Source organism: Falco punctatus (assembly GCF_963210335.1).
Source record: "Falco punctatus genome assembly, chromosome: 15".
NCBI classification, from domain to species: Eukaryota; Metazoa; Chordata; class Aves; order Falconiformes; family Falconidae; genus Falco; species Falco punctatus.
The window spans coordinates 680,513-704,171 of record NC_137595.1 but is presented as its reverse complement, the minus strand read 5'-3'; the positions used below and the strand labels follow the sequence as shown (position 1 = coordinate 704,171).

Here is a 23,659-nt window from a genome sequence, read left to right as displayed (position 1 = left end):
GTACACATCCTCATGTAACAACTCTCACTGAGAGCTACTGCCCAAGGCACCGAAATGAGCAGCACTCACTGCCCACCCTCCGCCTCCTCAAGCCCGGGAAGGCGGGAAGGTTTTGCAGTGGGCCTGGCAGGTTGCAGCTGAGGGGCTAAGCAGTTTGGAGACACAATAAACTGAAGAGAGAGTGCCAAGAGCAGCACTACAGGAAAATAAATTCCCTCCCACACAGGAACATTAGATTCCACACGGCAATTTGGTACATGCTGTGGTGGAGTATGACTTGTGCACAATAATCCTGGGACACTTCCAGGACGACTCCCCCGAACCACCCCAAGGACTGAAGCGGTGAGTCACACCAAAAGCAGTGTCAGGAGTTTAATTCTGAGCGCGAGAGAAGCCCCTGGCCATGGCAGTCCTGCGCTGCCCCCCGCCACGGTGACGCTGCGCTGCCCCGGTGCCGGCCCACGCAGCAGGTGTGTCTGGCCGGCACAGGCACAGCGCCACGGTGCACGCTGGCTCTCGGCGAGGGACAGCCGGGCAGGGGCGCTCCCAGAGGCCCAGACCCTCCAGCTGAGGGACCAAGCCAGCCCAGGTCCCTGGGGCCGCAGCATGAGGCTCCGGGCAGCGGGCCCCCTCCCGCCGCTCCTCCGCGCTGCCGCCGGGGGCTGCTCAGCCCCCAGGACACCAGTGGCCCGGGGCTTCGGTTTTACCACATCGCGGTCAGTAACACCGGGACGCCCTCTCGTTACTCTGCCCCTACGCCGTATAGCACAGCGCGGCTCCCCGGTCCTGGCCCCGGTCCTGCCACTGCCGGTCCCCACCCCGTACCGGTGCTCGGCGCTGCAGATCTGAGCCGCTCCCGAACGCTCCTGCAGGGGGCGTTCATTTGCATATCCCCGCCCAGGCGGCAGCGCCCGCCAATGGGAGGTTGGGGAGGCGGGCCGGGGGCGGGGCGCCGGACTTTCGCCGCTGCCTGGGACGCGCCGTGCTCCACGCGGGGTCCCGCGGAGCCCGGTCGGCCTCGGTACGCTCCGTCCTGCCGGTGCCGCCGCGCTGCGTCCTGCCCGCGCTGCCGCTCCCGGTGCGCTCCGTCCTGCCGGCACCGGGACGCAGGTAAGCTGTGGGGTCCGCGCACCTGCCCGCCCGCCCGCGGGGGCGGCTGTCCCGACCCTCCTGGTGCCGGTATCACCGCCGGGCGGGGGCGGTGGAGGTGGCGGGGGGTCGGGATGGACTGCGGCGGGTCCCGCACCCGGGATACACGTGGGCTGCAGCCGGCTGCGGCAGGCACCCCCGAGGGGCACGGGGGGCCGGGGGCGGCGGAGGCCGGGGCGGAGGGGTGCCGGGCAGAGGGCTGCAGGGCGGATGGGCCGCCGGGGGGCCGTGGAGCCCCTGGCCGAGACGTGCCCGGGCATATCCCGGCGCGCTGCCCGCCCTCCCGCGGCCGGGCGGCGGGGGGCGCCGTCGGGGCCGTGCGGCTCTCGGCAGCCGGTCCCGCGTGGCCCGGGCCGCGGCCGGGCTGGGCGCACGGGGCTGGTGGGCGGCGGGCGAGCCGGGGCCTGCCGGGGTGGGGGGGAGGCGGGCGGGGCCCCGGGCGGCAGCCGCTGCAGGCGTGGGGGCCGCTGCCACCCCCCCCGTGCGCGCCGGGCCGGCGCGGGGGCGCCCTCGCAGGGAGCTGCTCGCCGGGCCGGCTGCGGGACCCGCGCGGTGCGCGCCCCGTGGAAACGTTCAGGGGTTCGGCCTGCGGACGGGTGCCAGAACCGTTTCAGGGGCACGTCTCGGTAGTGTGGGTAAGCACTCGTTGCGGTTGTGTTTGTGACGGTGGCCACTCAGATTACGCGATGCTTTTCACAGTGTAATCTCCGTGATGGTGTTTATGATGGTGTTGAAAACTGCAGAAGAAAACCCCAAAACTTTAACCCAGGCAGTCCAGACAGACTGAGTTGTTGTCGCAAGCAAGACCGTGACAGTTACTAAGAAGTAGATGCGGGGCAAAAGCCAGGCGGGAAGAAATGCAGAGCTTTATGAAAACGGGTAGGAGTTCTGGAAGTCTTTCTTGGGATGTCTGGTAAGGCAGAGAGTGTGGATGCCTATGGTGGACAGCCAGAACTTGACAAAAGTCAGTAGGTATGGTCCCAGTCGATAATTACTTACCTCTATGTGGTCAATATAGGCATAGAGCCTTGTGGCTGTAACTCTGGGGCCCTGGGACTGAAGTCATCGGTGTCCTGCAGGGATGTTGTGGTCCTCCAGAACCCTGGATTCTCCCTTCTCAAGCCTCAGTTGTCCACCGTGGTTTGTAGCCTGGCTCCTGGCTCCCTCCAGGGGCACGCAGCACCATCATTTAGGCCAGGATAAACCTGTGCCTGGGCAGTTGCCTTTGTGGGACTCCACGAAGCTGAATGGGAACAGCAGCAAAGCCAGGAGGGTTGTGCTCTGCCCTGTACTGGGGGAGCTGATCGTGTTTCTGATGCCCCTGGCTGCAGCTGGCATCGGCAAGCAGGAGCCAGAAGTGAGCGTTGCAACCTGGGGGCTCTTGCCATGTGATAAAGGGAGATGAGACCAGCTTGGGGTGCTTTCACCTTAAGCAAACAGAAGTTCCCAGCCTCTCCAAATTAAACAATTAGTGCACAATCTGCTGAGTAGGATTTCAAAGTATATTGAAGAACCTGCTGATTTCCAAGCCATGTGGAAAGATTCAGCCTTTCCCCACCCCCTATTTTTTACTTCTCTGAGCAGTCCTTTGTCTGCAAGGCATCTTCCAGGGTGGCAGAGTCACTCCCAGCATGGTTTATAGCATAGGGAGGTGCAGATAGATGCTGTCCAGACAAAATGAGTGCGGGCTAATGAGCAGGAGCAGAGGAATGACTGAGCAAGAGACTGGGACTAGACACTGCCAAATGCAAGGCATGCAGTAATATTTTCCAGATAACATTTCATTTTTCCCCCCTCCTTTCCACTTGCAGTACTTATTTAGGATTTCAGCGCTCTAGTTTTATGTTCCAATGTATACAAGTCTCTCATCTGAGATGCGGTTACTGCCTGGCTGTGCTGGTCTGTAGTACCACAGAGCAGAAACCTGCTGTGATGGTGACGTGGAAGAGCTGCTGCCAGTGTGCAGGTGCCAGAGCCCCTGAAGGTGGGTCTCGGCAACCCCCTCCCTGTCCCCAGCGAGCAGAGACCCACAGCTCAAGGGGACAGGTCCCACGCCTGGGGGCAGTGACCAGCCCAGTCCATCTCCTGCTGCAGGTCCCATGCCACCCTGCCTGCCCCTGGGTACCTGCTGGCCTGTAGTCAGACAGGGAGAAACAGAAGTGATAACACTTCCACTGATGATGCTTTTTGTATGCTTTTGATTTGAAGAATCACTTTACCAATGTATGAGTGAGCAGAAGTTATCTTTATTCAGCAGCGCTAGGTGCATGGGAGATCACTCCACCAAAGTCATGCACACCTAGGGGACTTTTCAGTCTCTTCTTTATACAAGTCACTCATGTCTATTCATTAACTTTCCGGGAAATCGTTTACATATTCATTACAATTCTGGGAACTCATTTACATATCTCACACCTGCACAATATCCTTGAGGAGTGGTCTTCTGGGGGTCTTCAGGATGAAGATTGTGAGTCTTCCTCCAGTGAACTTTTTACCTCTTTGTCTCTGCACAGACTCTGTTCCTCACTAAACTAGTGACCATGATTTCAAGTCCTTGTCTTTGCCACCTTGCATAGACAGCAAGAACTTAGGACCAAATGACCTTCTTAAAGATAACAAAAATCCAAGGGATTAGCAATTAGTACATCCTTTATGTCAACAATAAGGGTCTTTGGACATTTCCCAACTTTCAGATAAACATCTTCAGGTAAGTGGCACATCTTTCATCATTCACTTTCACTTACTGATTTCCTTGCCCTCTTTCTCCTACCAGAATCCATTACTGGACACAAAAGAAATAGTTTAGATTCCCATATAGTCTAATTTTTTTGAAAGTTGCGTTAACGGAGCTCCAGAACTGTCATGGAAGTGAATGAACTGCAACTTGCATTGTAGCTTTGTTGAAATGCTTTTTATCTCATGCAGTGAAACTCATTCAGCAACTCATGTTTTTGCTGCCTTGAACAACAACACAGCGGGTAGCACGTTCTGCTTGCCTTGCTCAGACAAGATGTCTCTTTAAGACAATAAAAGAGTCCTTTAAGAAACAACGATGTCTTTAAGTTAGAAGATTTCATGCATCTTGAAACGATGGCAGTACGTTTTGCTTCCCTCCAACCTAGAAGCGCATTGATACTGTGTCATGTTTATGTTCCTCGCTTGCAAATAAAATCTGTTGCTCTGGCAGTCACCTTGGGATCCCGTGCAGTTTCCAAAGGGTTGGGTGGGTTTTGTTGTTTGTTTTTGCTTTTTACTTTTGGCTAATTAGGACCAGTTGTTTCAGTTGCTTATTAGACTATCAGAAATCGCTGCTTTACCAGAGCAGTGCTGTGTGGTTTGGACGTATGCTCCACTTAACAAATTAAATGTCTTGGTTCTGGTATTGTTAAAATAAGAAGTATAAAAATCCCACAGCTTTGAATTTCATGCCATATAGTCAACAAAGTGTTCATTCCATCTATCATTATATTGTGGCTTGAGAAACAGCAAGACTGCTCTACGCGTAATGGTTCTGCTGGCATGGTTGCGGTCCCCCACTGTCCCAGAGCGATACAGTCATGCTGGCAGATGGCCTTGCGCATGGAGCTGTACCGGCACGGGATACACTGTGTAACTTTCTGTATTGGGAGAAACTGGTTTAAGCTGTGCTCTTCCAGGGAGACAGTCTGCAAGGGGTGTACCCTTAGCCACAGGCCCTGCTGAAGTGCAGAAAAGTCTGTAAATGTATGGGAGAAAGTGGTTGTGTTGTGTTCGCAGGACAGTTTCATCGAAGAGACTGCTGGTTTGGGATTGTTTTTACTTCTTTATTGTGTTATAGCAGCACTTTGGAGAGCTGGTGAAAATTGGTCCCCTTGTTCTCCCGACTCTGGTGTCTTGGCTCATTTTCTGTTGCCTGCAGTCCTGTTTCACATGTCTTGTGCTCTTGGAACGAGTGAAAAGCCTAAATCAAGCTCCGTGCTCTGAGCCAGAGCATCAGCGGTGCTGAGCCCACTGCATGGGGCAGGGGTGAGCCAGGCTGTGACACTGAGCTCCCTGGGAGGGTGGGTTCAGGGTGGCAGCATGCTAGCCCTCTGAAGCAGTTGTCACCCATTTGAGACCTGTCTCCCCCCTTATTATTTTTCCTACTGGATTCAGCCTGTAGCCGAATGCCAGCGCTAAACCCTGTGCTTCTCCCAGGGCACTGGCACCGAGCTCCCTCCTCGCCACCTTCTGAGATGGTGACGAATCTCCTTTATTTATTCGGTAGTGTCAGTAACCTTTACGCTATTTATAGGCTGTGACTGTGCCCCTCCCAAGATGTTTGCAAGATAAATTTAGCTCCCTTTAGCTTCTCATCGCTGGTCCTCACTGGCTTGCTCTGCCTTCCCTTGTATCGGCTGATGAGACCTGGCCGTGTACAGGAGCTACACTGAGGGGTGACTCACTTTCTATGCTCGTTCAGGGCAGGCTTCATCTCGAATGAATCTCAGTCGTTCAGAGCCTGGGGAGCCTGTCCAAGTGTCCACTTCCAAAAGGCAGCTGGGAGTGGTGGGAGATTAAGCTGAGGAGTGCAGAAAAAGCCTGCAGAGGAATGCTGCCATGGGATGTTGTGTTTGGTGCCTGGGAGGGGAAGGGGGCTGTGGCAGGAGGGGGTGCTCGGGGGCCTGCATTCCGCTCCCCTCTCTGCTGCTAGAGCCTTGCAGGGGACGGGCATCCCGGCCAAGCCCTTCCTCCTCCCGAGGCTGCGGAGCAGGACAGCTCTGGTTGACATGCCAGGTTTGCCCAGGTGGTTCAGGGTGGTGATCTTCAAAAGAGCATTTTCAGGTGGTCCTTGTTCTTGGGGGGTGTTTAGAAGTTAATGAGTCTTGCTCCCCAGGCTGGTTGAACACTGTTTCTGTCCTGATTTGCTGCACGAGGTTATGAGGAAAGCAAAATGAAGATTGGTCTAGTGGGGGTGGATTTTATTTCATTTCTGTCATTGTGGAAGAACCCACCTGGAATATGCAGAAAGGAAGAGACAGCCCCAAAACTCCAAATAAATTGCTGGGGTTTGTCGCTTCAGTCAGAGTTGCTTGCTCTCGGCGAGGTGCCTGTCCCGTGTTCCCCTGTGAGCTGCCCTTGTTGATGGTGCAATTGCAGCTGGGGCGGTTCTGCCATTAGCTTCAGCTAAGCCACTGTTTCACCTTGGGAAGGCTCTGGGTGATGTTTTTGTGGGCAGGGGCTGCTTGTTCTGCTGGTCTTCAGAGATCTCTGCAAGCAAGCCCACACTGAGTTGCAAGTGGGCTTGCAGAGCAAGACCCTGAGCAGCCCACACAGCCCCAGGCCAGCACAGCAGGGCTGCAGGTACGTGTCCTGTTCTGCTGGGGATGCAGCTGGCCACCAGCATTTGGTTGTGTCAGACCAAAAGCTGGGACTTTGCTGGGACTGAGCTCTCCTGATAATCTGGGATATCCAGACCTACAGCCAGGGCTGGCAAAGTCCACTGGCAAATCAGTGACCTGAGCAGTTGGTGCATCTACCTTAATACTGGAAGTTAAATTTAATTTGCTCCATTGTGAAGGCTGCAACGTGATAGCAGAAGCAGGTGGTTCATCACCAGCCTTGCTGGGAAGCCCTCCCTGAGCTGCTGGAGCCGCCTTCCATGCAGTGGGAACAGGCAGCCCCCTCCTGCCAGTGATGTCTGTGATGCACAAGAAATGCAGGCTGCCATCCCACCTGCCAGAGTGGAAACTTCTGCCCAGCGAAGGGCATGCTGCTTGTCTGAAAAGTGCTGGGGCTGGCTGTGACCTCTGTCTTCTCCTCTTCTCAGGCTCCCTGCCCCTCTCCAGCCCTGATGGACTGCCAAGAGAGCGAGTACCTGGATGAGCATAGGAAATGCATCCCCTGCAGAAAATGCATGCCCGGGCAGGAGCTTTCCAAGGTAAATCGGCTGCTCTGGAAGGACCGGGCATCATCTAGCACCAAGGCTTTCACAGTGCTAGGTGAATCCTCTGCCAGTCTTCCTTTGGAGGGGTAATGCTAGGTCCTGGCATGCTGGGAAGAGCTGGGACTTGGTGGGAAAGGACAGTGAATGGTCTCACTCACCCTGGACAGAAGGGTGAGATGATGGAAGTAGGAGATGGGAAGGGATTTTGGGTTGCTGCTGCAGTTGCCTTCTTTTCTTTTGCTGATGGAAATCTTAATATCTGAAATCCCAGTCACAGCCCCAAGTGAAGTTGCGCTGCCCAGCCAGGCTGCACAGTGGATGGTCACGAGCAGGACGCTTCTGCTGGGGGTTTGACCCAGCCTCGGAGGTGGGAGTTGCGGTTCCTACCCCAGGGCCCAGGGGTCCCCCCCCTTCCGGCGCTGCCGGAGCTTTCCTTTTCCCTAAACACAGCTGGGGGAGCATGGCAGGGCAGCAGCTTCCCAGCATGTTTCCGTCGGAGCTGCTCTGGTGGCATCTGCTCTTGGCTGGGTTCTGAGGACCCTTTGCATGAGCAGTAACCCCTCCACCCTTTGCCCCCAAAGAAGGGGTGCTGTTTCCATCGGTACCACTTTGGGACCTGAAGTGGCTTCTCACTGCAGCTGTGCACCCAACCTCGTGTCTTGCAGGACTGTGCCGACAGCGGTGGGGGGGATGCGCAGTGTGTTGCCTGCCCTCCCAGGAAGTTTAAGGACAGCTGGGGGCATCACGGCTGCAAGCCATGCCTGTCCTGCGCCCTCATCAACCGCATCCAGAAATCCAACTGCACATCGACGACCAACGCGGTCTGTGGGGAGTGCCTGCCGGGGTGAGCGGAGCCTGGCTCCAGCAGAGCCGCAATGATCTCACCTGGGAGCATGCAAGGAGGGGATGGACAGAGGGGGCTTTATCTGAGGCCACCCAGAACATGGGACATAAGAGGAGCCCTGGTGAGCCAGGCCTGCCTCTTTGAGGACACTGCTAATGACATGCAGGTCAGACCCATCTGATGGCCCCCTTGTAGCTCCATAGAAGGGAACCTGAAGGCTCCCGTGAATGAGCAGTGGAAGAAAACTTCCAGGCCTGAGTTGTTCCTGTGGACACCAGAGTGGTTAAGCCCTGGAAGATGAATGGCTGTAGACCATTACAGTGGGTGGTTACCAAAGAGGACAGAGCATGCCTTGGGTGGTGAGTGTAAGGGGTTGCTGAAATGAAGGCTGCTGCATACAACCAGTCTGAAATGCTGGAGGGCTGTGGACCACATGCCGGCACGCTGTGGGGCTTGGGACAGAGGAACAAGTCGGTGCTCTGGTTTATGAGACTCTTCCCAGATGCATTTGTAGGCTGGAGTGTTCCTGTGCCTTCATGGAGGTATCGTGCATTTTGACAGACCAGGACAGGGGTAGGCTGTTCGAGTGATGTTGCTCCTTGGCAAAAATGGCTGGCCATGAAAAAGTGGCTGCGGGTACGGCTTCAGCCAGCGATGGAGAGACCTGCTGCCTTGGATTATCCCAGTGTGCCAGGGCAGGAGTGTGGGGGGTTGCTCACCATGGGGCCTGCACTGCTGAGACCCTCTGCTCTGTTGGCAGGTTTTACCGCAAGGCACGGATCAGTGGGCAGCTGGACTGGGAGTGCATCCCTTGCACCAAGCAGACACCCTCCTCCGAGCCCCAGTGTACGTGCCGTCCCTCACTGGTGGCGGGCAAGCTGCTGGGGTAGGGTGGGCACTGTGGGCGCGGTGGGGCAGGCTCATGGTGCACACAAAGTCCCTGTGACTGTGCCAAAGATGTGCACTCGGATGTGCACCATCCTTTCACTGATCCTGCTGGCTGCTGCTGTCCTGCAGACCTGCTGGAGGAGGTGCAGTCATTGTGGGTGGAGAGGGACGGGCAGGGAGGGGTGGCCCAAGCCTTGGGATTAGGCTCCAGCATTGTGTGGCTGGTGTGTTTGCAGGTCGGTCCAGAACAAACCTGGTGAAGGTAGCTGTCCCCACCGTACCGCCGCAGGACACGGCCCTTCTTGCACTGACCAGCAGTGCCCTGGTCATCATCGTACTGGTGCTTCTGGCACTCTCCATCATCTACTGCAAACGGTTTTGGAAGAGCCAGTGCCAGCGAGGTGAGTCAGTGCCTGCAGCGCTTCCCCTTCGCTATTCACACGTGCTTGTGGCCCCCTCCCCACTCTCCAGAGCAGTGCCCCCAGCATTGCTGCTCGTGCAGCGACCCAAGCGTTCCTGTGCTCAGACAGGATAAACGCCTCATCCTGTTTTTTACATCTGCAGGACCTCTCTTGTGCTTTCCCTGCTGAAAGATGCAGAGGAACCTCCCTCACCATTAGTACCATAATTAGGAGGAGAAAGCCCTTTGTCAGAACTGGCGATCCTCTCTTCCTGGGGTTTCTCAGGGGTGGGCTGAGGTTGAGTGACTCTTTGCAGGGCAGGGCTGGAGGACTGGTAAGGGAAGGGGGCGGTGGGTTTGGTGGCTGGGGTTGGGGCAAGTTGGCATCCAGCAGCATGCCAGGCAGCTCCCAGCTCCTCACTGGCAGACATACCACACGGCTGAGGAGGTGCTGGGGACGCAGGCCAAGCCTTTGCTCAGACTGGTTCTCCTGTATCCTCCAAGTCTTCCTCAGGACTCAGAACTTCTCAGGCCAGCGAGCAATGTTCCCGACCATGGCACAACCCAGCAGATTCCTGTGTGAGGAGCAGATGTCTGGTCCCTGCTGCCTGGGTGTGAAGAACCTGAGCCCCTGCTACAGGCAGGCAGAAGGTACCTGCTCCTGCTGCCGTCCCCTTCCTCTGGGGAGGGAGGGTGACGTGGAGCTCCCGCGGTCCTGGGAGTTACTGAGATGCCCTTAGGCAGGAAGGGTGGAGCCAGATGATGTCTTGAGTCCCACCAACGTGAAATCTGGGGCCTTTCTTAAAAAACGCTTGCAGACCTTGGAGCAGAAACACTCCTGCGCAGCCCCTGTGGCTCATGATCCTCTCAGCCCAGTTCCCCTGCAACGGGGGGAGGGATAGACCCCAGGCAAAACGTTGCAGAAGGGCGCAAAAGTGGGTTTGCTCAGTGGTGGTGCAGGGGATGAGGCTCTGACCCCTGACAGGGTGCTCCTGGCGCTGCCCGCGGGCCCTGGGCCAGTGGGTTTAGCAGCAGGGCTGGCAGACCCCCTGTGGGGGCCAGGGCAGATCCCGGGCTGTGCTGAGCCACGCTGGTTTCTGCTTTCAGGCCCCATGGAAGCAGTGCAGTTCATCTCAGATGGGGAAGCCGTGGGGCTCCAGCTCCCCTCTCTCCAGCTGGAGATGGACTTGCCGTCGGGTGTCACGGTCAGCGCTGCCTCCAAAGCCCAGCTGGGCAGGGGCCTCCTGGAAAGCCAGCCCCTCATTCGGGCCTCGGGCTGTGGCGACTGCCTGGCCGGGGTTCTGCTGCCCTCCGACCCCAGGCAGGGCCAGCTGGGCATGGCGGAGGCCCTGGCCCCCCTCTCCTCCTGTGCCTCCGAGATGCAGCACAAGTGGCCACACGCCCCAGTGGAGTGCACCGAGCTGGACCTCCAGAAGTTCTCCAGCCAGGCAGAGTTTGCAGGCAGCGAGCGGCCGGAGGAGGCGGCAAGCTGGGCAGCACAGAGGGTCCCGGCAGAGAGCAGTGGCGTGGGGCAGCAGGGGGCCCGGTGCCCACCCTCCACCTTTGCAAATCCCACTGCTGAAAGCGGGGAGCAGCCGGTAAGTTCCTCCAGCCTCATCGCTCCTCTAAACAGCTGCCAGAGACCCGGGCTGGGGCACAGCAGGTTAGGGATGTAGACTAAGGCTCATTAATATCTGGCACTAACCAGCACTTACAAAAAAGCAATTTGCCAGATGTTTAGTGCTGTGTCACTCAACAGGCCATCAGCCATGGAGTTGTGACCTGCGGGGGTGGTTTCGAACACCCAAAAGACCAGAGTCAATTTATTGAATGTACAAGCATATCTTTAATTGATGTGCTCTTGTGTGGCTCCTGTCCTCTTGCTCTCCAGAAAACTGACCTGGTACCGGGGGGGCTGGTTCCACCTCCCTCTCTGGTGAGCTCCTAATGAACCTGGTGACTAACATCATTGAGGCTCAGAAAACGTCTGGCAGAGAGCTGCGTTTTACAGCCTAGCTCCAGGTGACCGTTTATGGAAGCAGTGTGCTGGGAGGCCCTGCAGCATCCCAAGGAGGTTGTTGGCTCTGTGGGATGGTAGTGCTGGAAGGAGAAGTACTGGTCTCTGAGCCTCAGGGATGCCCCTGTGATGGCCCTGGAGCAGTGGCTGGCAATGCTGTTCTCACCAGGCTGCCACCAACTCTGGGGTCTTTGTCTTGCCAGGTGGATGATGCCCAGAGCCTCGTGACCCAGATCAGCAGCACAGCAAAGGGTAAGTGTCTTTCCAGCCTCGTCTTTGTTACTGGTGTAGTGGGGAGAGGCAAATCCTTGGAAGGAAGCTCCTCCAGAAGCCCACCATGGCTGTGTGGAGGTGCCAGTCATGACTGGGACTTTACTTGACTTTCATGGCCTTTGGTACTAGTTCACAGGGTAGGTTTTTTGTGATGCTGCCTGAATGGTCTGTGGGTGGGTGGCAGATGGATGCCCAGTTGTTACCAGTTACCAGCCTCCCCAGGACTAAGCAAACTGAAGGTGATGCTGGAGGAGGTACCTGCCCTGGCAGGGTGGCATTTCACCTGCTTGGTAGGGACAGCGACTGGAGTCTGGCTGCTCAGTTTATCCTTATCCTAGCTGGATAGGTTGGTTTCTACCCCCACTTTGCTGTGTTGCTGTCCCCAGGTCTCCTCGTAGCAGAGCTGCCCCATTCTTTGGTGCAGTCACTTGCCTTCTTGTTGGACCCTTCCTTGAACAGCGTGAAGAACTTCAGCCACGTGGCGCTGGAGCTAGGGGTCGCACCCCAGCTGCTGGGGCGGATACCTGGATTTGAGCAGCTCGTCGCTCACTTTGCTTACTCGGGAGACGCAGTCACCATCCCACTCCTGGCCCAAGCTCTGCAGCGGCTCCAGCGGTTCGATGCCCTGCTCCTGCTCTGTGACCACTTCGTGCTCAGCCAGGCTCAGGGCCACCAGTGCTAGAGAGGACAGGGAAGGGACGAGGAAGCTCCAGGCACTGTGTGTACTGGTATGGGAGAGGATTTGGTAGTCCTGCGGACACATCATCTCTGGTGTGCATGTGGGGAGTACGTGGAGATGGTCTTTGCATTGGGGAACAGAAGGATGCGACGGGGAGCACCCCTCCTCGGGGTTGTGCTGGGAAGCCGCAGCCATGCCTCCTCCCAGGCTCTGTGTGAGAGGGTTTGCTTGGGCCTCTCCGGAGCCCGTTTTTCTCCAGCTGTTGACACCCTTGTCCAGCAGCAGAGTGCTGCCCGTTGCTGTGCCCTGGTGCTCTCACTCTGCAGCAAGCCCCATGCTGCTCCGCTGTTGGCATGGGGTCCCTTGGCCATGGGGCGAAGGTCTTTGCAGGCAGCCATGCTCCTATGGGCACAGCCATTGCCTCTCCCATTCCAGCTTTCCTGTCCTTCATCTGGCCCATGCTCTGCTTTCCCAGGTGCTGGTTACCACTTTCCCTGTTTACTTTTTCACTTGTTCCTCTCCTGTGTGCTGGAGACTGCCCTCACAGGGGACCTGGCTGTGGCTGCTGCGCTGGGCTCCAGCCTTTGGTCTCCCCGTGCCGCCCTGGCACCTTCGCCTTGGTGAAGCGGTGCAGATTCTGTCATTCTAAGTCTCGTACTGATCTCTGGGTTGGGCTGACATTTGTCCTTGTTACAGTGCTGTGGCTGCTGGCCTGGGGAGGGTGCTGGCCCACTCCCCTGGCTCCTGCCGTGCACCCCAGCCCCACAGGCCTCTGCTGAGCACCGAGGTTTGGCAAACACCCCTGTGGTGGCATGGGTGGCTGGGGCAGGGCTGCTTCGGGGCTGGGTCCCGGGGAGAGCCAGCGCTGTGCCAGTGCTGGGCAGCAGCTGAAGCCATGACCGTGGCTGCAGCACACTCAGTGGTGATGTCCCCATGCCAGTCATCACAGAGCTGGCTTGTTTTGAAATATTTTTTTTCCTCTTTTTGTTTGTGGTTTGTTTTTTTTTTTTTCTTTTTCCCTGCCTAAAAATGGCCTGATTTTCTCATTTCTGGGAGTAGCTTCCAGGGAGGGGAGCACCCTTCTGCTTTTAACTTCTTCCTGGAGGACCTGTCAGGGCTTGAAGCAGTCCCGCCTGCGTCGGGCACCCCTGATTTCGGGTGCTGTGTCCCGGGGCTGGTGGCTGCAGGCATAGCCGGGCTGTTCTGAATCTGCCTCCAGCCCCTGGGACGCTCCACAGGATTTTGCTGGCGGCCCGACAGACGGGGCTGGGGGTTGCAGCGGGATCCCGCCTGGCGGGGGTGAGGCGGGGGCGGGCAGGCACGCGGGGGCTGCCGGGGCCGGGGCAGCGCGTTGCTGCCAGCCCGGCCGCGGATGCCGATCCCGTTGAGCTCATGGGTTGCGGCGGGCGCCGTTGGCCCGAAGCTCCCTGCGACCCGCGGATCTACGCTGGGCACCTTTGGGTGGCGGATGCCAAGCGCCGCCCTGGGTTGTCCTGGGACCCCGGGTGGCGTCGCCGGGGCCGAGCCAGCGGTGCTCGCTCCGCGCTTTGTTCCTCAGCGCCACGGCTGGCGCCGGCCTTCTGCCACCCCGCGTTCCGGGTCCCGGCCGAGCAGAGTTTGCCAGCAAGCGGCACTGTTACCCTTGCCGCCCGCCCGGGCACCCGCCAGCCTTCCCGCCGAGCTCTCAAATTTTGCCTTTTATCTGACCACGGTACTTGGAAAAAAGCGGGCGACCTTCTGGGAAGGCAGCCCTTCCCTCGGAGCTGGCCCGATGCGGGTATTAATAGCTGCTGGGTTGTTTTTTTTCTTTTCCCCGCTCCATGCTGTTAAGACTTGAACACACTCAGGATGCGGTTAGATAAGGAGAGGCATGGCCAGTTTCAGCTGGATATGACACTTTCTCTCCCCCGCTGTTTGTTGCTTCCAAGGTCAAGGTCATTTTATTGCTCTTTGCTCCGCAAGACCCAAAAGTATTAGACCTTGTACCTGTTTTAGGCTAGGGTTAGCCAGGCTCTTGTTACATGCTTGGTCTGTTACGGAGCAGTCAGGAAAAGTATTGCTAAAGCAAACGCAGCCTGGGGTCAGGGTATTTTCATTTGAGGTTTATCTGCAGCAGGGAGAGAGTGTTTGGATTAATCATGTAACAAAATCAAATAAATATTTAATCCCTCTGTGGACACGCTTAGTCACTTCCAGCGGGAATTAAGATAAATTTACCTACAGCTGCCTGAGTAAGCATTCCTGTAGCTCAACTCACCAGCTCTGGCTTTGAAGTTGGAACTAGTCAGGGTGGCTTGTCCTGCGTGTCCCTGTGTGGGTGTCACTGGTGCCACCAGTGGGTTGTCCCTTGGGGTGCCCAGAGCTGTGGCCATGGGGCAGGGCGGCAGAGCTGGGCCGCCTCCTGTCCCACCACAGCCTCAGGAGGAAGGGATGGGTGGGAGTGGGTGTTAAATCAAAAACAGTGAATAATGAGGACATCGTCACACATGTGTGCTGCAGGTCCTCACGTTCATCCCTCCCATGTGTGCTGAGCAGTTCTGCTGGCATGCCAGAGGGTGGGCTCTGGACCCATTGGATGGATTACTTCTCAAATTATTATTTTTTTCCTCCCTTTAAAGAAATCAGCCTCACTCCCTTTGTAGTTTTTAAGGTAAACTATTTTTCAACTGTTTGATGTCTAAGCAATATTATTCACGGCCAAAACTTAACCTCTGCCTTGAGGCTGATGTGGCAGCGTGTAGGATGGGTTTGCACCATGCTGTATACAATGTGTAGGGCAGGTTTGTGCCATGCTGTACACGGTGCATGGGGTGGGTTTGTGCTGTGCTGCAGCTCCTGCCCTGCCAGGCGATGCTGGGTGCGCTGCCTGCGGTGCTGGGCTGGCAGGAGCTGGCAGCACGAGGCAGGGGTGCTTTTAAGTGTGTTTTAAGTGTTTTCAGCCCTACCCAGAGCCCCCACACTTGGTGTGAGTTGCTGTGGTTGGTGCTCCAGGGAGGCTTGACCCTGCACAAGGGCATTGTGGGGGGGTGCTTTTCAGCCGTTCAGCCCCCCCAGCTCCTGCCAGCTCACTGGTGTTTGTGGTGGGCACCCTCCTTCCAGCTGTGGTGGCAAACTCAGCTGTGTTTACAGGGGCAGAATTACTACAGGTGGCCTTTAACGCACCCCCGCGGGGGGACCCCTTTGGCCAGACTGCTAGGAGCCCAGCCGAAGCCCTCAGGAGACTGGAACTACCAGAGCCTGAAAAGCAGGACATAACACTGTGAGGTGGACATGGAAACAGCGACTGTCCCTGGGTGATGAATTTCTTTAGCTGGGAGCCAATGGACTTGACACTTGACTCTTGCTTTTTAATAGTATTTTCAGCACAATACTTGGAATGTAAGCAAAGGAAATTCCCATAGCGCTGAATCTCACGTTGCAGCATCAGGAAGCTGTTTGTGCCAAGCTGGCATGACTCAACAAGAGCTGAAAGGAATCAAATAGTTCAGCATCTGTGCAAAATTTGGCTAGGGCTGAACGTTGGAAATACTCTCGTGTGGCAGGATTATTTTTTTTTACAAGCAATTGTTTTTGACACCACTCTTGTCTGGAAGTCTGATTTGCAGAGGAATTTATATGATAATTTTAAATCCAGCCCTGTTGTGGAAAGCTCTTAAGCATAGACTTAAACTAAGCACATGTTTAAATCCTGTTAAAGTGTTCATTAAAACAAACAAATAGTACATCCTTGGGTGCTTTTCTCAATCAGGGTTCTTTTAAGAATTGTACCTTCGATATATTTTTACAGAAGCAGGCAATACTGAAGAAAACTTGGTTTTAATGATCTGGGCACACTTCCTAGAAAAGTCTGCAACTGGTAGGGGGAAATGCCCCATTTGTTTTGGGTTACTTAATAACGCAGACTCTGGTGCTTTTCTTATTTAAAAAAAAAAAAAATTGAATAAATTTCTGTAGCCATAGCTTACCTGGGGCAATACATGGTGTGTTTTATGGTGGATGTTACTTTTCTTTAAGGTTACAAATAGGTTATTTATATTTTTGTAAATTCTGTGTAATTACCGTTGTAATCTTGAAGTAGTTGTTCCTGTTGTTTTCTGGGGTGATGTTTGTATTCAAATAAAGCAGAAGCCGAGGCTCCTGCCCTTTTTGTTAAACAAGGGGTGTGTGCGTGCCCCACATTCCTCCCAGACCCGGTGCTCTCAAATGCTGTGTGTTTGTGGTTAAATAAATTTTGGAGCTGGAGGTGGTGATGCTCAGAGTTTTGATTCTTCTCTCTAGCCTGTGGGTCTGTGTTGGGCAGCAGCATACAGGCAAGGGTGACTGTGAGCCCCCTGCCTGCCCACGGATCTGACAGAGGGGGACGTCTGGGAGGGGCAGGCATCTCAGAGAGCGATGCTGTTGCAGCTGAGTCAGTCAGCCTCATGGCACTGGTGTGGGAACGGGGCAGCAAAGGCTTAATCGGGTGCTGCTAGAGAGGAGCGGCCGTGGCCTGTGGCCACTTCCCCACGAGCTGCCTATTTCTTCTGCAGGCTTAATCTTCAGAAGGGTCAAATCCCAGGGTGGGGGGTTGTTGCGTGGTCTGGGTAGGAGGCAGAGACCCCGTAAATGGTGCCCAAGGACCTCCGGTTCCTGAAGCTTTGCTGTGGAACAGTTGTTGAAGCTTGGTAATTATAGTGCTTATTAAGTCTGTTCATGCCCTTACATTTGGTCTGTTCTTTAAAATACTTATTAGAATGAAGGATGTGATGATTTTTTTTTCTAATTAAAGTTGTTATACTTGTCCAAACTCTTGCAGGCTTTATACGTGCTTGTAGTGCTATAGCTCATTGCTAGTGTGAAGAACACCCACACGTGATGCTGTTGCGGGCAGTCCTGCATCGCTCGCTAGCTGTGCCTCCTGCTAAGGCAATACAATAGGTATGCATAAAGAAGCCTCTGAAATAAAGCCCAGAAGAACCAGACATTCATCACTGAATGCAAAGCCATAGTATCTATCAAGGTGCTGAGTATGCATGGTTTCCAAAGAAGCCTTTTCGATGGAGCTCCTTGGGTGCATGAAGCCTCTGTTTCCACAGATGCTAGAAATAAAGCACTCCAGGTTAATAGTGCAATGAACTTGCTGCTGTACCAAGGGCAACCAGCCTTACTGAAGGTCTGCAAGGGGGAAGTGATCCTGATGCCTCTGCCTGTACCAAGCCCCAAATGAAACCACAGGTGGATGGTGCAGGCAGAGGTGCTGGAGGCTGGGGAGCACCCCAGCCCTCCCGCAGGCGAGGCTGGGCCTGGGCCTGGGGCTGTGAGCCCAGCCCTTGCCCAGCAGCTTGCCTGAGGCTGCTGGCAGGCTGCAGGAAGGCTGCCTTTGGGTGAGAGTACTGGAGGCATCTTTGTTGGGAGAGCAGCCTCTTGCGTGCTGTTGGGATGGGAATTTGGAGTATGCCTTGCCTTATCTTCCAGTGACTACTGGTTATAGGGCTGTAAGCGTCTAGGACTTTGCGTTCTCTGGTGTCTGAGGGCTGGACACACTGCAGTAGGTAAGGTGTGGGTGGGTTTGGCCCTACCTCAAGGGTTTGTTCTTCTGGAGAAGTCCTTGGGGTGACCACTCCCATGCAAAGCAGATGCTTCCACCCAAACCAGGAGCTCCCTGTGAACAAGAGGTTTACACCCTGCACTGCTCCTTGCCTCAGAGCATTTGTGTTGTCTGGTCTCGCCTCAGTTTTGGCTGATGCACAAGGAGAGATGACAAACCATGTTTGGGGGGATTCACAGGAGTGAACTCAAGGAGAAAGCCGGTAATTAAGTTTCAGCTCATTTTCACATCATTAGGGACAGGCCCAGGTGATGCCCAGCTCCCCTGTGCTCTGCTGCTGTTCCTCACATGGGCATTACTCATCCCTGTAGGCATCTGCACTTAGTGCCGTAATAAACCACTTCTGCCGCTTGGCTCGTCTTGCTCAGCCGCACCTCCGTGCTCTCTTTGACAGAGTAATTGCAGCACTGAACCTTTAAATCCACTCTGCACAAATTTCTGTGTGCTCCTGTCTCCTCTGCATAAGCAGCTAGAGGATAGTTAATTAAATTTTGGTTGTTAAAACTGAAGACTTAAATCCATTTCAGAGAACTGTCTTTCCAGTCCCAAATTTCTTTCCTTCTCCACTTTCCTCTTCTTCTCCACACATGACTTTTTTTACGGTTTGTTCTCTGCTTTTCACATTTTGTATTTTCCACAAGCTTTCCCCTTTTTGTATTGCTGCTTCTCTGCAGGACACAAGGGCAATTAAAGTGAATGAAAACACATTTTACAGCATGTTATTGAATTACTGAATGTGTTTGCCAGGAGACAGAAATTTCTTTTTCTTCTACCTTCCAAACTCACCTTTCAAACTGGTGGGCTGACCCACAGGGACTCTGCAGATGCAGTTTTCAAAAAGCAGCTAAAAAGCTCCATGGTGCATGTATCCGGGGCATCAGCATCTCTGGTGGCTTTCCGTCACCTGCGCAGCATGGGCAAACATCACCCCACGGCTTTGCTGGGCAGATGAAGCAGCACCCGTGCCCTGGGTCTGCCTCTGCCGTCACCTGCCCGCCCAGCCCAAAGGAGTGGACCCCCGCCTCAGGTCACGCTGCCCTGGCTGCGTGGGTGGTGGGCTGGGAAACTGGGCATCGTGTTTAGAGGATTAGGAGGATATTAATGGCAGCAAATGCTTTTAACTGGAACCGAACTGGAAGCAACAAGCAGAAGTTCATTTTTTAAGGCAAAACTTTGCAGCTCCAATCATAAAGCCTTGCTGATGAAAACAAGCACTCACTCTGTCTTCAGGGACAGTCTGATGCCAATAACTATTATTATCCATGAAAAATACATTATTATCCCAGTGAAATTCCTGTATTCCTTCCCTGACTCTTGGTGGTAAATGAGGCTTTTTGAGACTGGCCAGCCCATTTCTGTGTGACAATTATTATGCTAACAGGTAATGGGCTGATTTTGGATTCAAATGTAGCTGCGCTGGGGAACAGAGTTTTAGCAAAAGAATAAAGTCGTTTTGCAACCCATTCAATACCTCTTCAAACTCCCCCTCACCCCTCTGAACTGGTTTTAAGGAGTTATTGGATTACAAATAAATGCCTCAATCAAATCCAACAACAATAGGGCCAGTTTTCATCATTTCTTGCTGCCTACAGTTAATTTAACACAAGTAGGAGCAACAAGCACACGATGCCTTGGGATATTTGCCCCAGCCACCTCCAAAGGCTGGACGAGTCGGACACAACCCCGAGCCGGGGGCCTCTGTCCTGCGTCGCCCCGATGCTGCTTGGTGGGTGCCACAGGACCCGGGGCACGCAGCAAGGACCATGGTGGGGGCTGCTCCACCGGCAGAGCTCCACCGGGGGTAGGGCTGGTCGTGAGCGGCTCTGTGTCCTCGATGAGTTCTCACCCTGGTTGTGTCCAAGAGGTTCCTCCCAAAGCATGTGGCCCCTTACCCCAGGCACTAACGGGGGTGCACTCCTGTCCCACGTGCCACAGAAGGGTATCTGAGATTGCACCCTAGCACCCGCAGTGTGTGTATGTATACATGCATACATATATATAAACATAAATTAAATGAAATGGAGGAAAGGCTCATAACCTCCACTTTGTATAGGGAGGGAGAGAATATATTAGCAACACTTAAAACAACAAATAGGAAAATACTGCAGTTCCTCCCACCTTCACCCTCACTCTCTCCTTCCTTTGCAATGACCAGGAGAAATGCAAAGGCGAAACAAAAAATTCTGACAACCCAGCTTTGGAAAGGGTAGGTAAATTGGTTCAGGCTTGGCCACTAGGCTGTTACTAGCCTGGCATAAGCCGAGCCCAGCTCAGGCAGACAGCAGTGGCTGCCTGACCGAGCTGAGCAGGGAGGAGAGGCTGAGGGAGGTAGGATGCAGGACAGGCAAAATGGGGTGCAAAGCTCACGTTGCCAGTGGGACTGCAAGGGGAGAAAGCAGGAGGCATCTGTGGGAGAGCGGTGAGCACTGTGGGTCCACACCGTCCTTTGACCATCACCCACCATTGCTCCAGCCAGCACTGTGAGCACTGCGTTCCAGCAAAGAGCTCTGGTTTTCGTGGTGGTTAACTTTGCCTCATGGAAGTAACTTCCATGGATTTTTACCACACTCTGACTGCCTCACCCACATCAAGTTCTTATTGGAAAACTCCAAATGGAAGAATGAGGTTAGTGGAAAATGTGTTTCATACACGTATAAGATCTCATTAATCTGGCTGACATTTAGCTGAAAATGGCAATACCTGTAACAGAACGCATAGGCACAAGAATGCCAGTTTTCATGGGAAGCTTTAATTTCCTGCTTTTTTACTGTTTGATTCTCCCACACTCATGTCCTTTACAGCTGTCTTGTAAAGGTTTTGGAGTAGAATATGTTGGTCAAACCCGACATAACATCCCCAAACACTTTGCTGTCGCTTGCTGGCCAAGGCAGATGCAGGCTTTCACCTCCTGGCAGCAGGTTCCCCGGAGGTACCAGCAGCCCGTGCCGGTGAGCACACAACCTGCAGCAACGATTGCTCCATTTTTGCTGGTATGAGACACTGTGTCCACACCGCACACACACACTGTGCCCCTCCCTGCCCACCACCACCACCCCCCCCACCACCACCACCCCCCACACACAGAGGAGCTCCAAGAAGATCTCAGCATCTTTCACAAGCAGGCACCAGGCTGCCATTAAATGGTGTGACCATTGTAGTTTCCACACGCTTGGTGCCAAACCTGGAGTCACCATGGAGGGGCCAGCACAAGATGATGAACAAAATGCTGCCAGAGCTACCTTTGCCTCTGGCGAAAGCAGCTGCCGGCACAGATGAACAGGTCTCTGTTGGGGTCCAGCTGCCCACACAATGTGCTCCTGTGAACGACACCTTAGTATAAAGCCTCCCTTCCCTCTCCCTTCCCTCCTTTTAGCTCCCCAGCTTGTTTTTTATTTCCTATTCTATTCATTTGCTGTCATGCCAACGTTCTAAGATAACGAAAAGACAATCGGTGCTCTTCACTTACCAGACATTGTGCCTTGCCATGGTAAGTGCTCAAAGGAACAACCAGATAAAAGCTTGTAAATCAGAACTCTTAAAGTTTCCAAAAGAGCTTTAGTGTTTCCAAGAATATGTAGAATAAAAATCATGGAAAACTACACGATATTTTGGCTTTCTGTGCTATTTTAAGCTTCTGTAACAAGGGGTATTAGGCAGGCTGGTGTTGCCAGTGTCATCCCTTTGCGCTTTTTTTTTTTTTCTTACCCTTTTTATACCAGTCTGCAAGTGCCCAGCTGTTCTGTGGGCCAGACCCTTTCTGGGCACATGTGACATGGTGCCTCTCCCAAAGGCATGCTCTGAGTGCATGTCCCCGTTGATGAGGACACTCCCTATAATTGCCCCTTATGGTGTTCCATAAAGCAGTTGGTTTTGTCATTAGCAGACAAATTAGATGGTCCATCAATCTGATTTTATAAAGCAATTTGTCTGTTCTTATCTGTCAAGGCAAGGAGATTTTTATCAGGTCTGACATGGAAAAGTCTCTTCAAGTAACAGACTTGTGCTGTAAAAGCAGACACATGGCTTCTGCTGGACTCAGCCTGTTGTTTTGGGAGGGGGGTTTATTACTTTTTTTTTTTCCTCTCTCTTCTGATAAGTGACAGCTGATCTTAATTGTCAGCTCATTGCAGAGGGCAGCATCCTCATGTGATTTGGCATTGCTGAACAAGGCATTATTAGCCAGTATGGGCTCATGGGAGAACAAAACCTTGTTACAAGTGCCAAGTGTGTTACTTCGACCCTTATTACTGGGGCAAAGTTAAAAACAGGGGGCAAGGGGGTAGCCAGTCAAGCAGTGCTCTTGCTTTGCTGTCTGGGGAGACTTCCAGCAGCCTCCTAAGGAAGGTTTGCTCTCTTGCAGCACACCAGACACAGCTGACTGCAGACCTCCCTGCTCCGGCAGTGCCGCCTGGCTCCTCTCCTCGCCACTGTTACCTGGCCTCTCCAGCACAACCCAGAGCATCGCTCAGGCCCTCACCAGAGCTGCAGCAGTGTTTGGCAAGCTGCTCCTATGCTCCTGCCTCGTGCCATCAGCCAGTGACCCAAATGGCTTCAGTCCTGTTCCAACATAGACATCCGAAACGCGGCATTGCCAACACATCTTGGCAATGAGTTTGCCACTGGCATGCCTGCTCGGCACTGAGCTGAGTGGTGCAGGCATCGTTGAAAAGGTATGTGCACTGGCAGTGCTCAGGCATCAAGCTCAGGGGAGCAGTTTAGGAATATATACTGGAATTTGGGTAGGGATTACTGCTGAGCACTGGTGGGACAGGGCAGCTTGGTGAGAAGCTCTGAAACCTTACACTGAGCTGACTCCAGCATTGTGCTTGGTGCAACAAACCTGCCTGTGCGCTGTCAGTACTCCTGCTTGGGCTTCATCCAAAGTCTGGGGAGATCAGAAGCATTTTTCTCCCTACCGCAGTGCAGGAGTGATAGCTCGAGGGAGGCAGGCATGTTTGCTCCTCAGTCGGTGAGAGGGTAGAGCCATCTGCCCTGACTTGAGAGAGCAGCTCTCCTTTGCTGCCCATGGCAGAGGGTGTCTGCTCATCATCTTCCAAGTGTTAATTCTGGGTGTGCCCTTTGCATCCAAGCCTCCTGGGAGAGGTTCAGGCTTTTTCCTCCCTGGTCTGGGAGTGACCCAATCTACTGAGTTATATCTCAGCGCAAGAGGATGGTCTCTGACATGGACCCACCTATATTCCCCCTTCCCAGGGCTTGATCTGCATTTCACTGAGGACATTTATTCCTTCAGCATGCTTTGGACAACCCCTCAGTACTGTTTTCCACTTGAAGAGCTAACTGATGATAATTGTATTCTGTTTCTCCTTCCTGAGCTAATTTTCTGACTCATTGTGGGTATTTTTCTGCTTGCTTTTTGTTAATCTAGTTGGCATTTTGTGGTTTCTTTGTTCATTATGTGATGGGGCTATATAAGGGGATTTGTCTCTGGAATTCAGGTATCCCCTGCACTGTGTTCTCTGTTATCGTCTTCATCAGCAGCTATGCTGAAGGCAGTTAGATGCATTTGGCATGAGCTAACCTTAATAAATCTGGGCTGTTAATCACTGAGACATGTCTCTGTTGAATCTTCACATACTGATTTGTGTGTGCTGAAATAGTTTGGAGTAGACTTCTGGTAACTCAGTGTTTTAATAATCTGCCCCCCAAATTCACCCTCGGGGTCTTGCCTCCTGGGGCTTTGCCTGCCCGGGACAGATCCAAGTCATCTGCCTGCCAGGGAGAGCCGTGCCGCAGCTGCCAAAGACAGGGGGTAACGGCTCGGTCTGCAGCACGGGAGCAGGACCAGGGCTCTCTGGATGGCACTGGCTTCCAGGGGGACTCTTTCACCCCACGCTTCTGTCCAGCCCTCCAGCCTCAGGGCTGCCAGGCCATGGGGCTGCCATGCCATGGGGCTGCA

The 23,659-nt window shown here is 54.1% G+C and overlaps 1 protein-coding gene across 10 annotated transcripts; it reads left to right on the top strand.

Annotated features, from left to right (window-relative positions):
• The first annotated feature begins 403 nt into the window (after nt 1-403).
• EDA2R (ectodysplasin A2 receptor) lies at nt 404-23,310 on the top strand. 10 transcript variants are annotated; one of them, XM_080366246.1, is made up of 9 exons: nt 404-470; nt 6,938-7,048; nt 7,720-7,898; nt 8,659-8,744; nt 9,023-9,187; nt 9,691-9,837; nt 10,294-10,784; nt 11,407-11,455; nt 11,863-14,332. In XM_080366246.1, exons 2-9 carry the CDS (start codon nt 6,962-6,964, stop codon nt 12,156-12,158), a joined length of 1,500 nt encoding a protein of 499 aa, XP_080222372.1. In that variant the 5' UTR covers nt 404-470; nt 6,938-6,961; the 3' UTR covers nt 12,159-14,332. The 10 variants fall into 10 exon arrangements, with proteins under 10 accessions (XP_080222372.1, XP_080222379.1, XP_080222376.1 ...); XM_080366253.1 differs by lacking the exon at nt 404-470 and adding an exon at nt 519-716; XM_080366250.1 differs by lacking the exon at nt 404-470 and adding an exon at nt 833-1,110.
• The last annotated feature ends 349 nt before the right edge of the window (nt 23,311-23,659 follow it).

Coding starts and splice junctions, on each gene's coding strand:
- EDA2R (XM_080366245.1), top strand. CDS start 1,224: ATGGACTGCGGCGGGTCCCGCACCCGGGATACACGTGGGCTGCAGCCG. Junction 7,899..8,658: donor TGTGGGGAGTGCCTGCCGGG/GTGAGCGGAGCC, acceptor CTCTGTTGGCAG/GTTTTACCGCAAGGCACGGA. Junction 8,745..9,022: donor ACCCTCCTCCGAGCCCCAGT/GTACGTGCCGTC, acceptor GTGTGTTTGCAG/GTCGGTCCAGAACAAACCTG.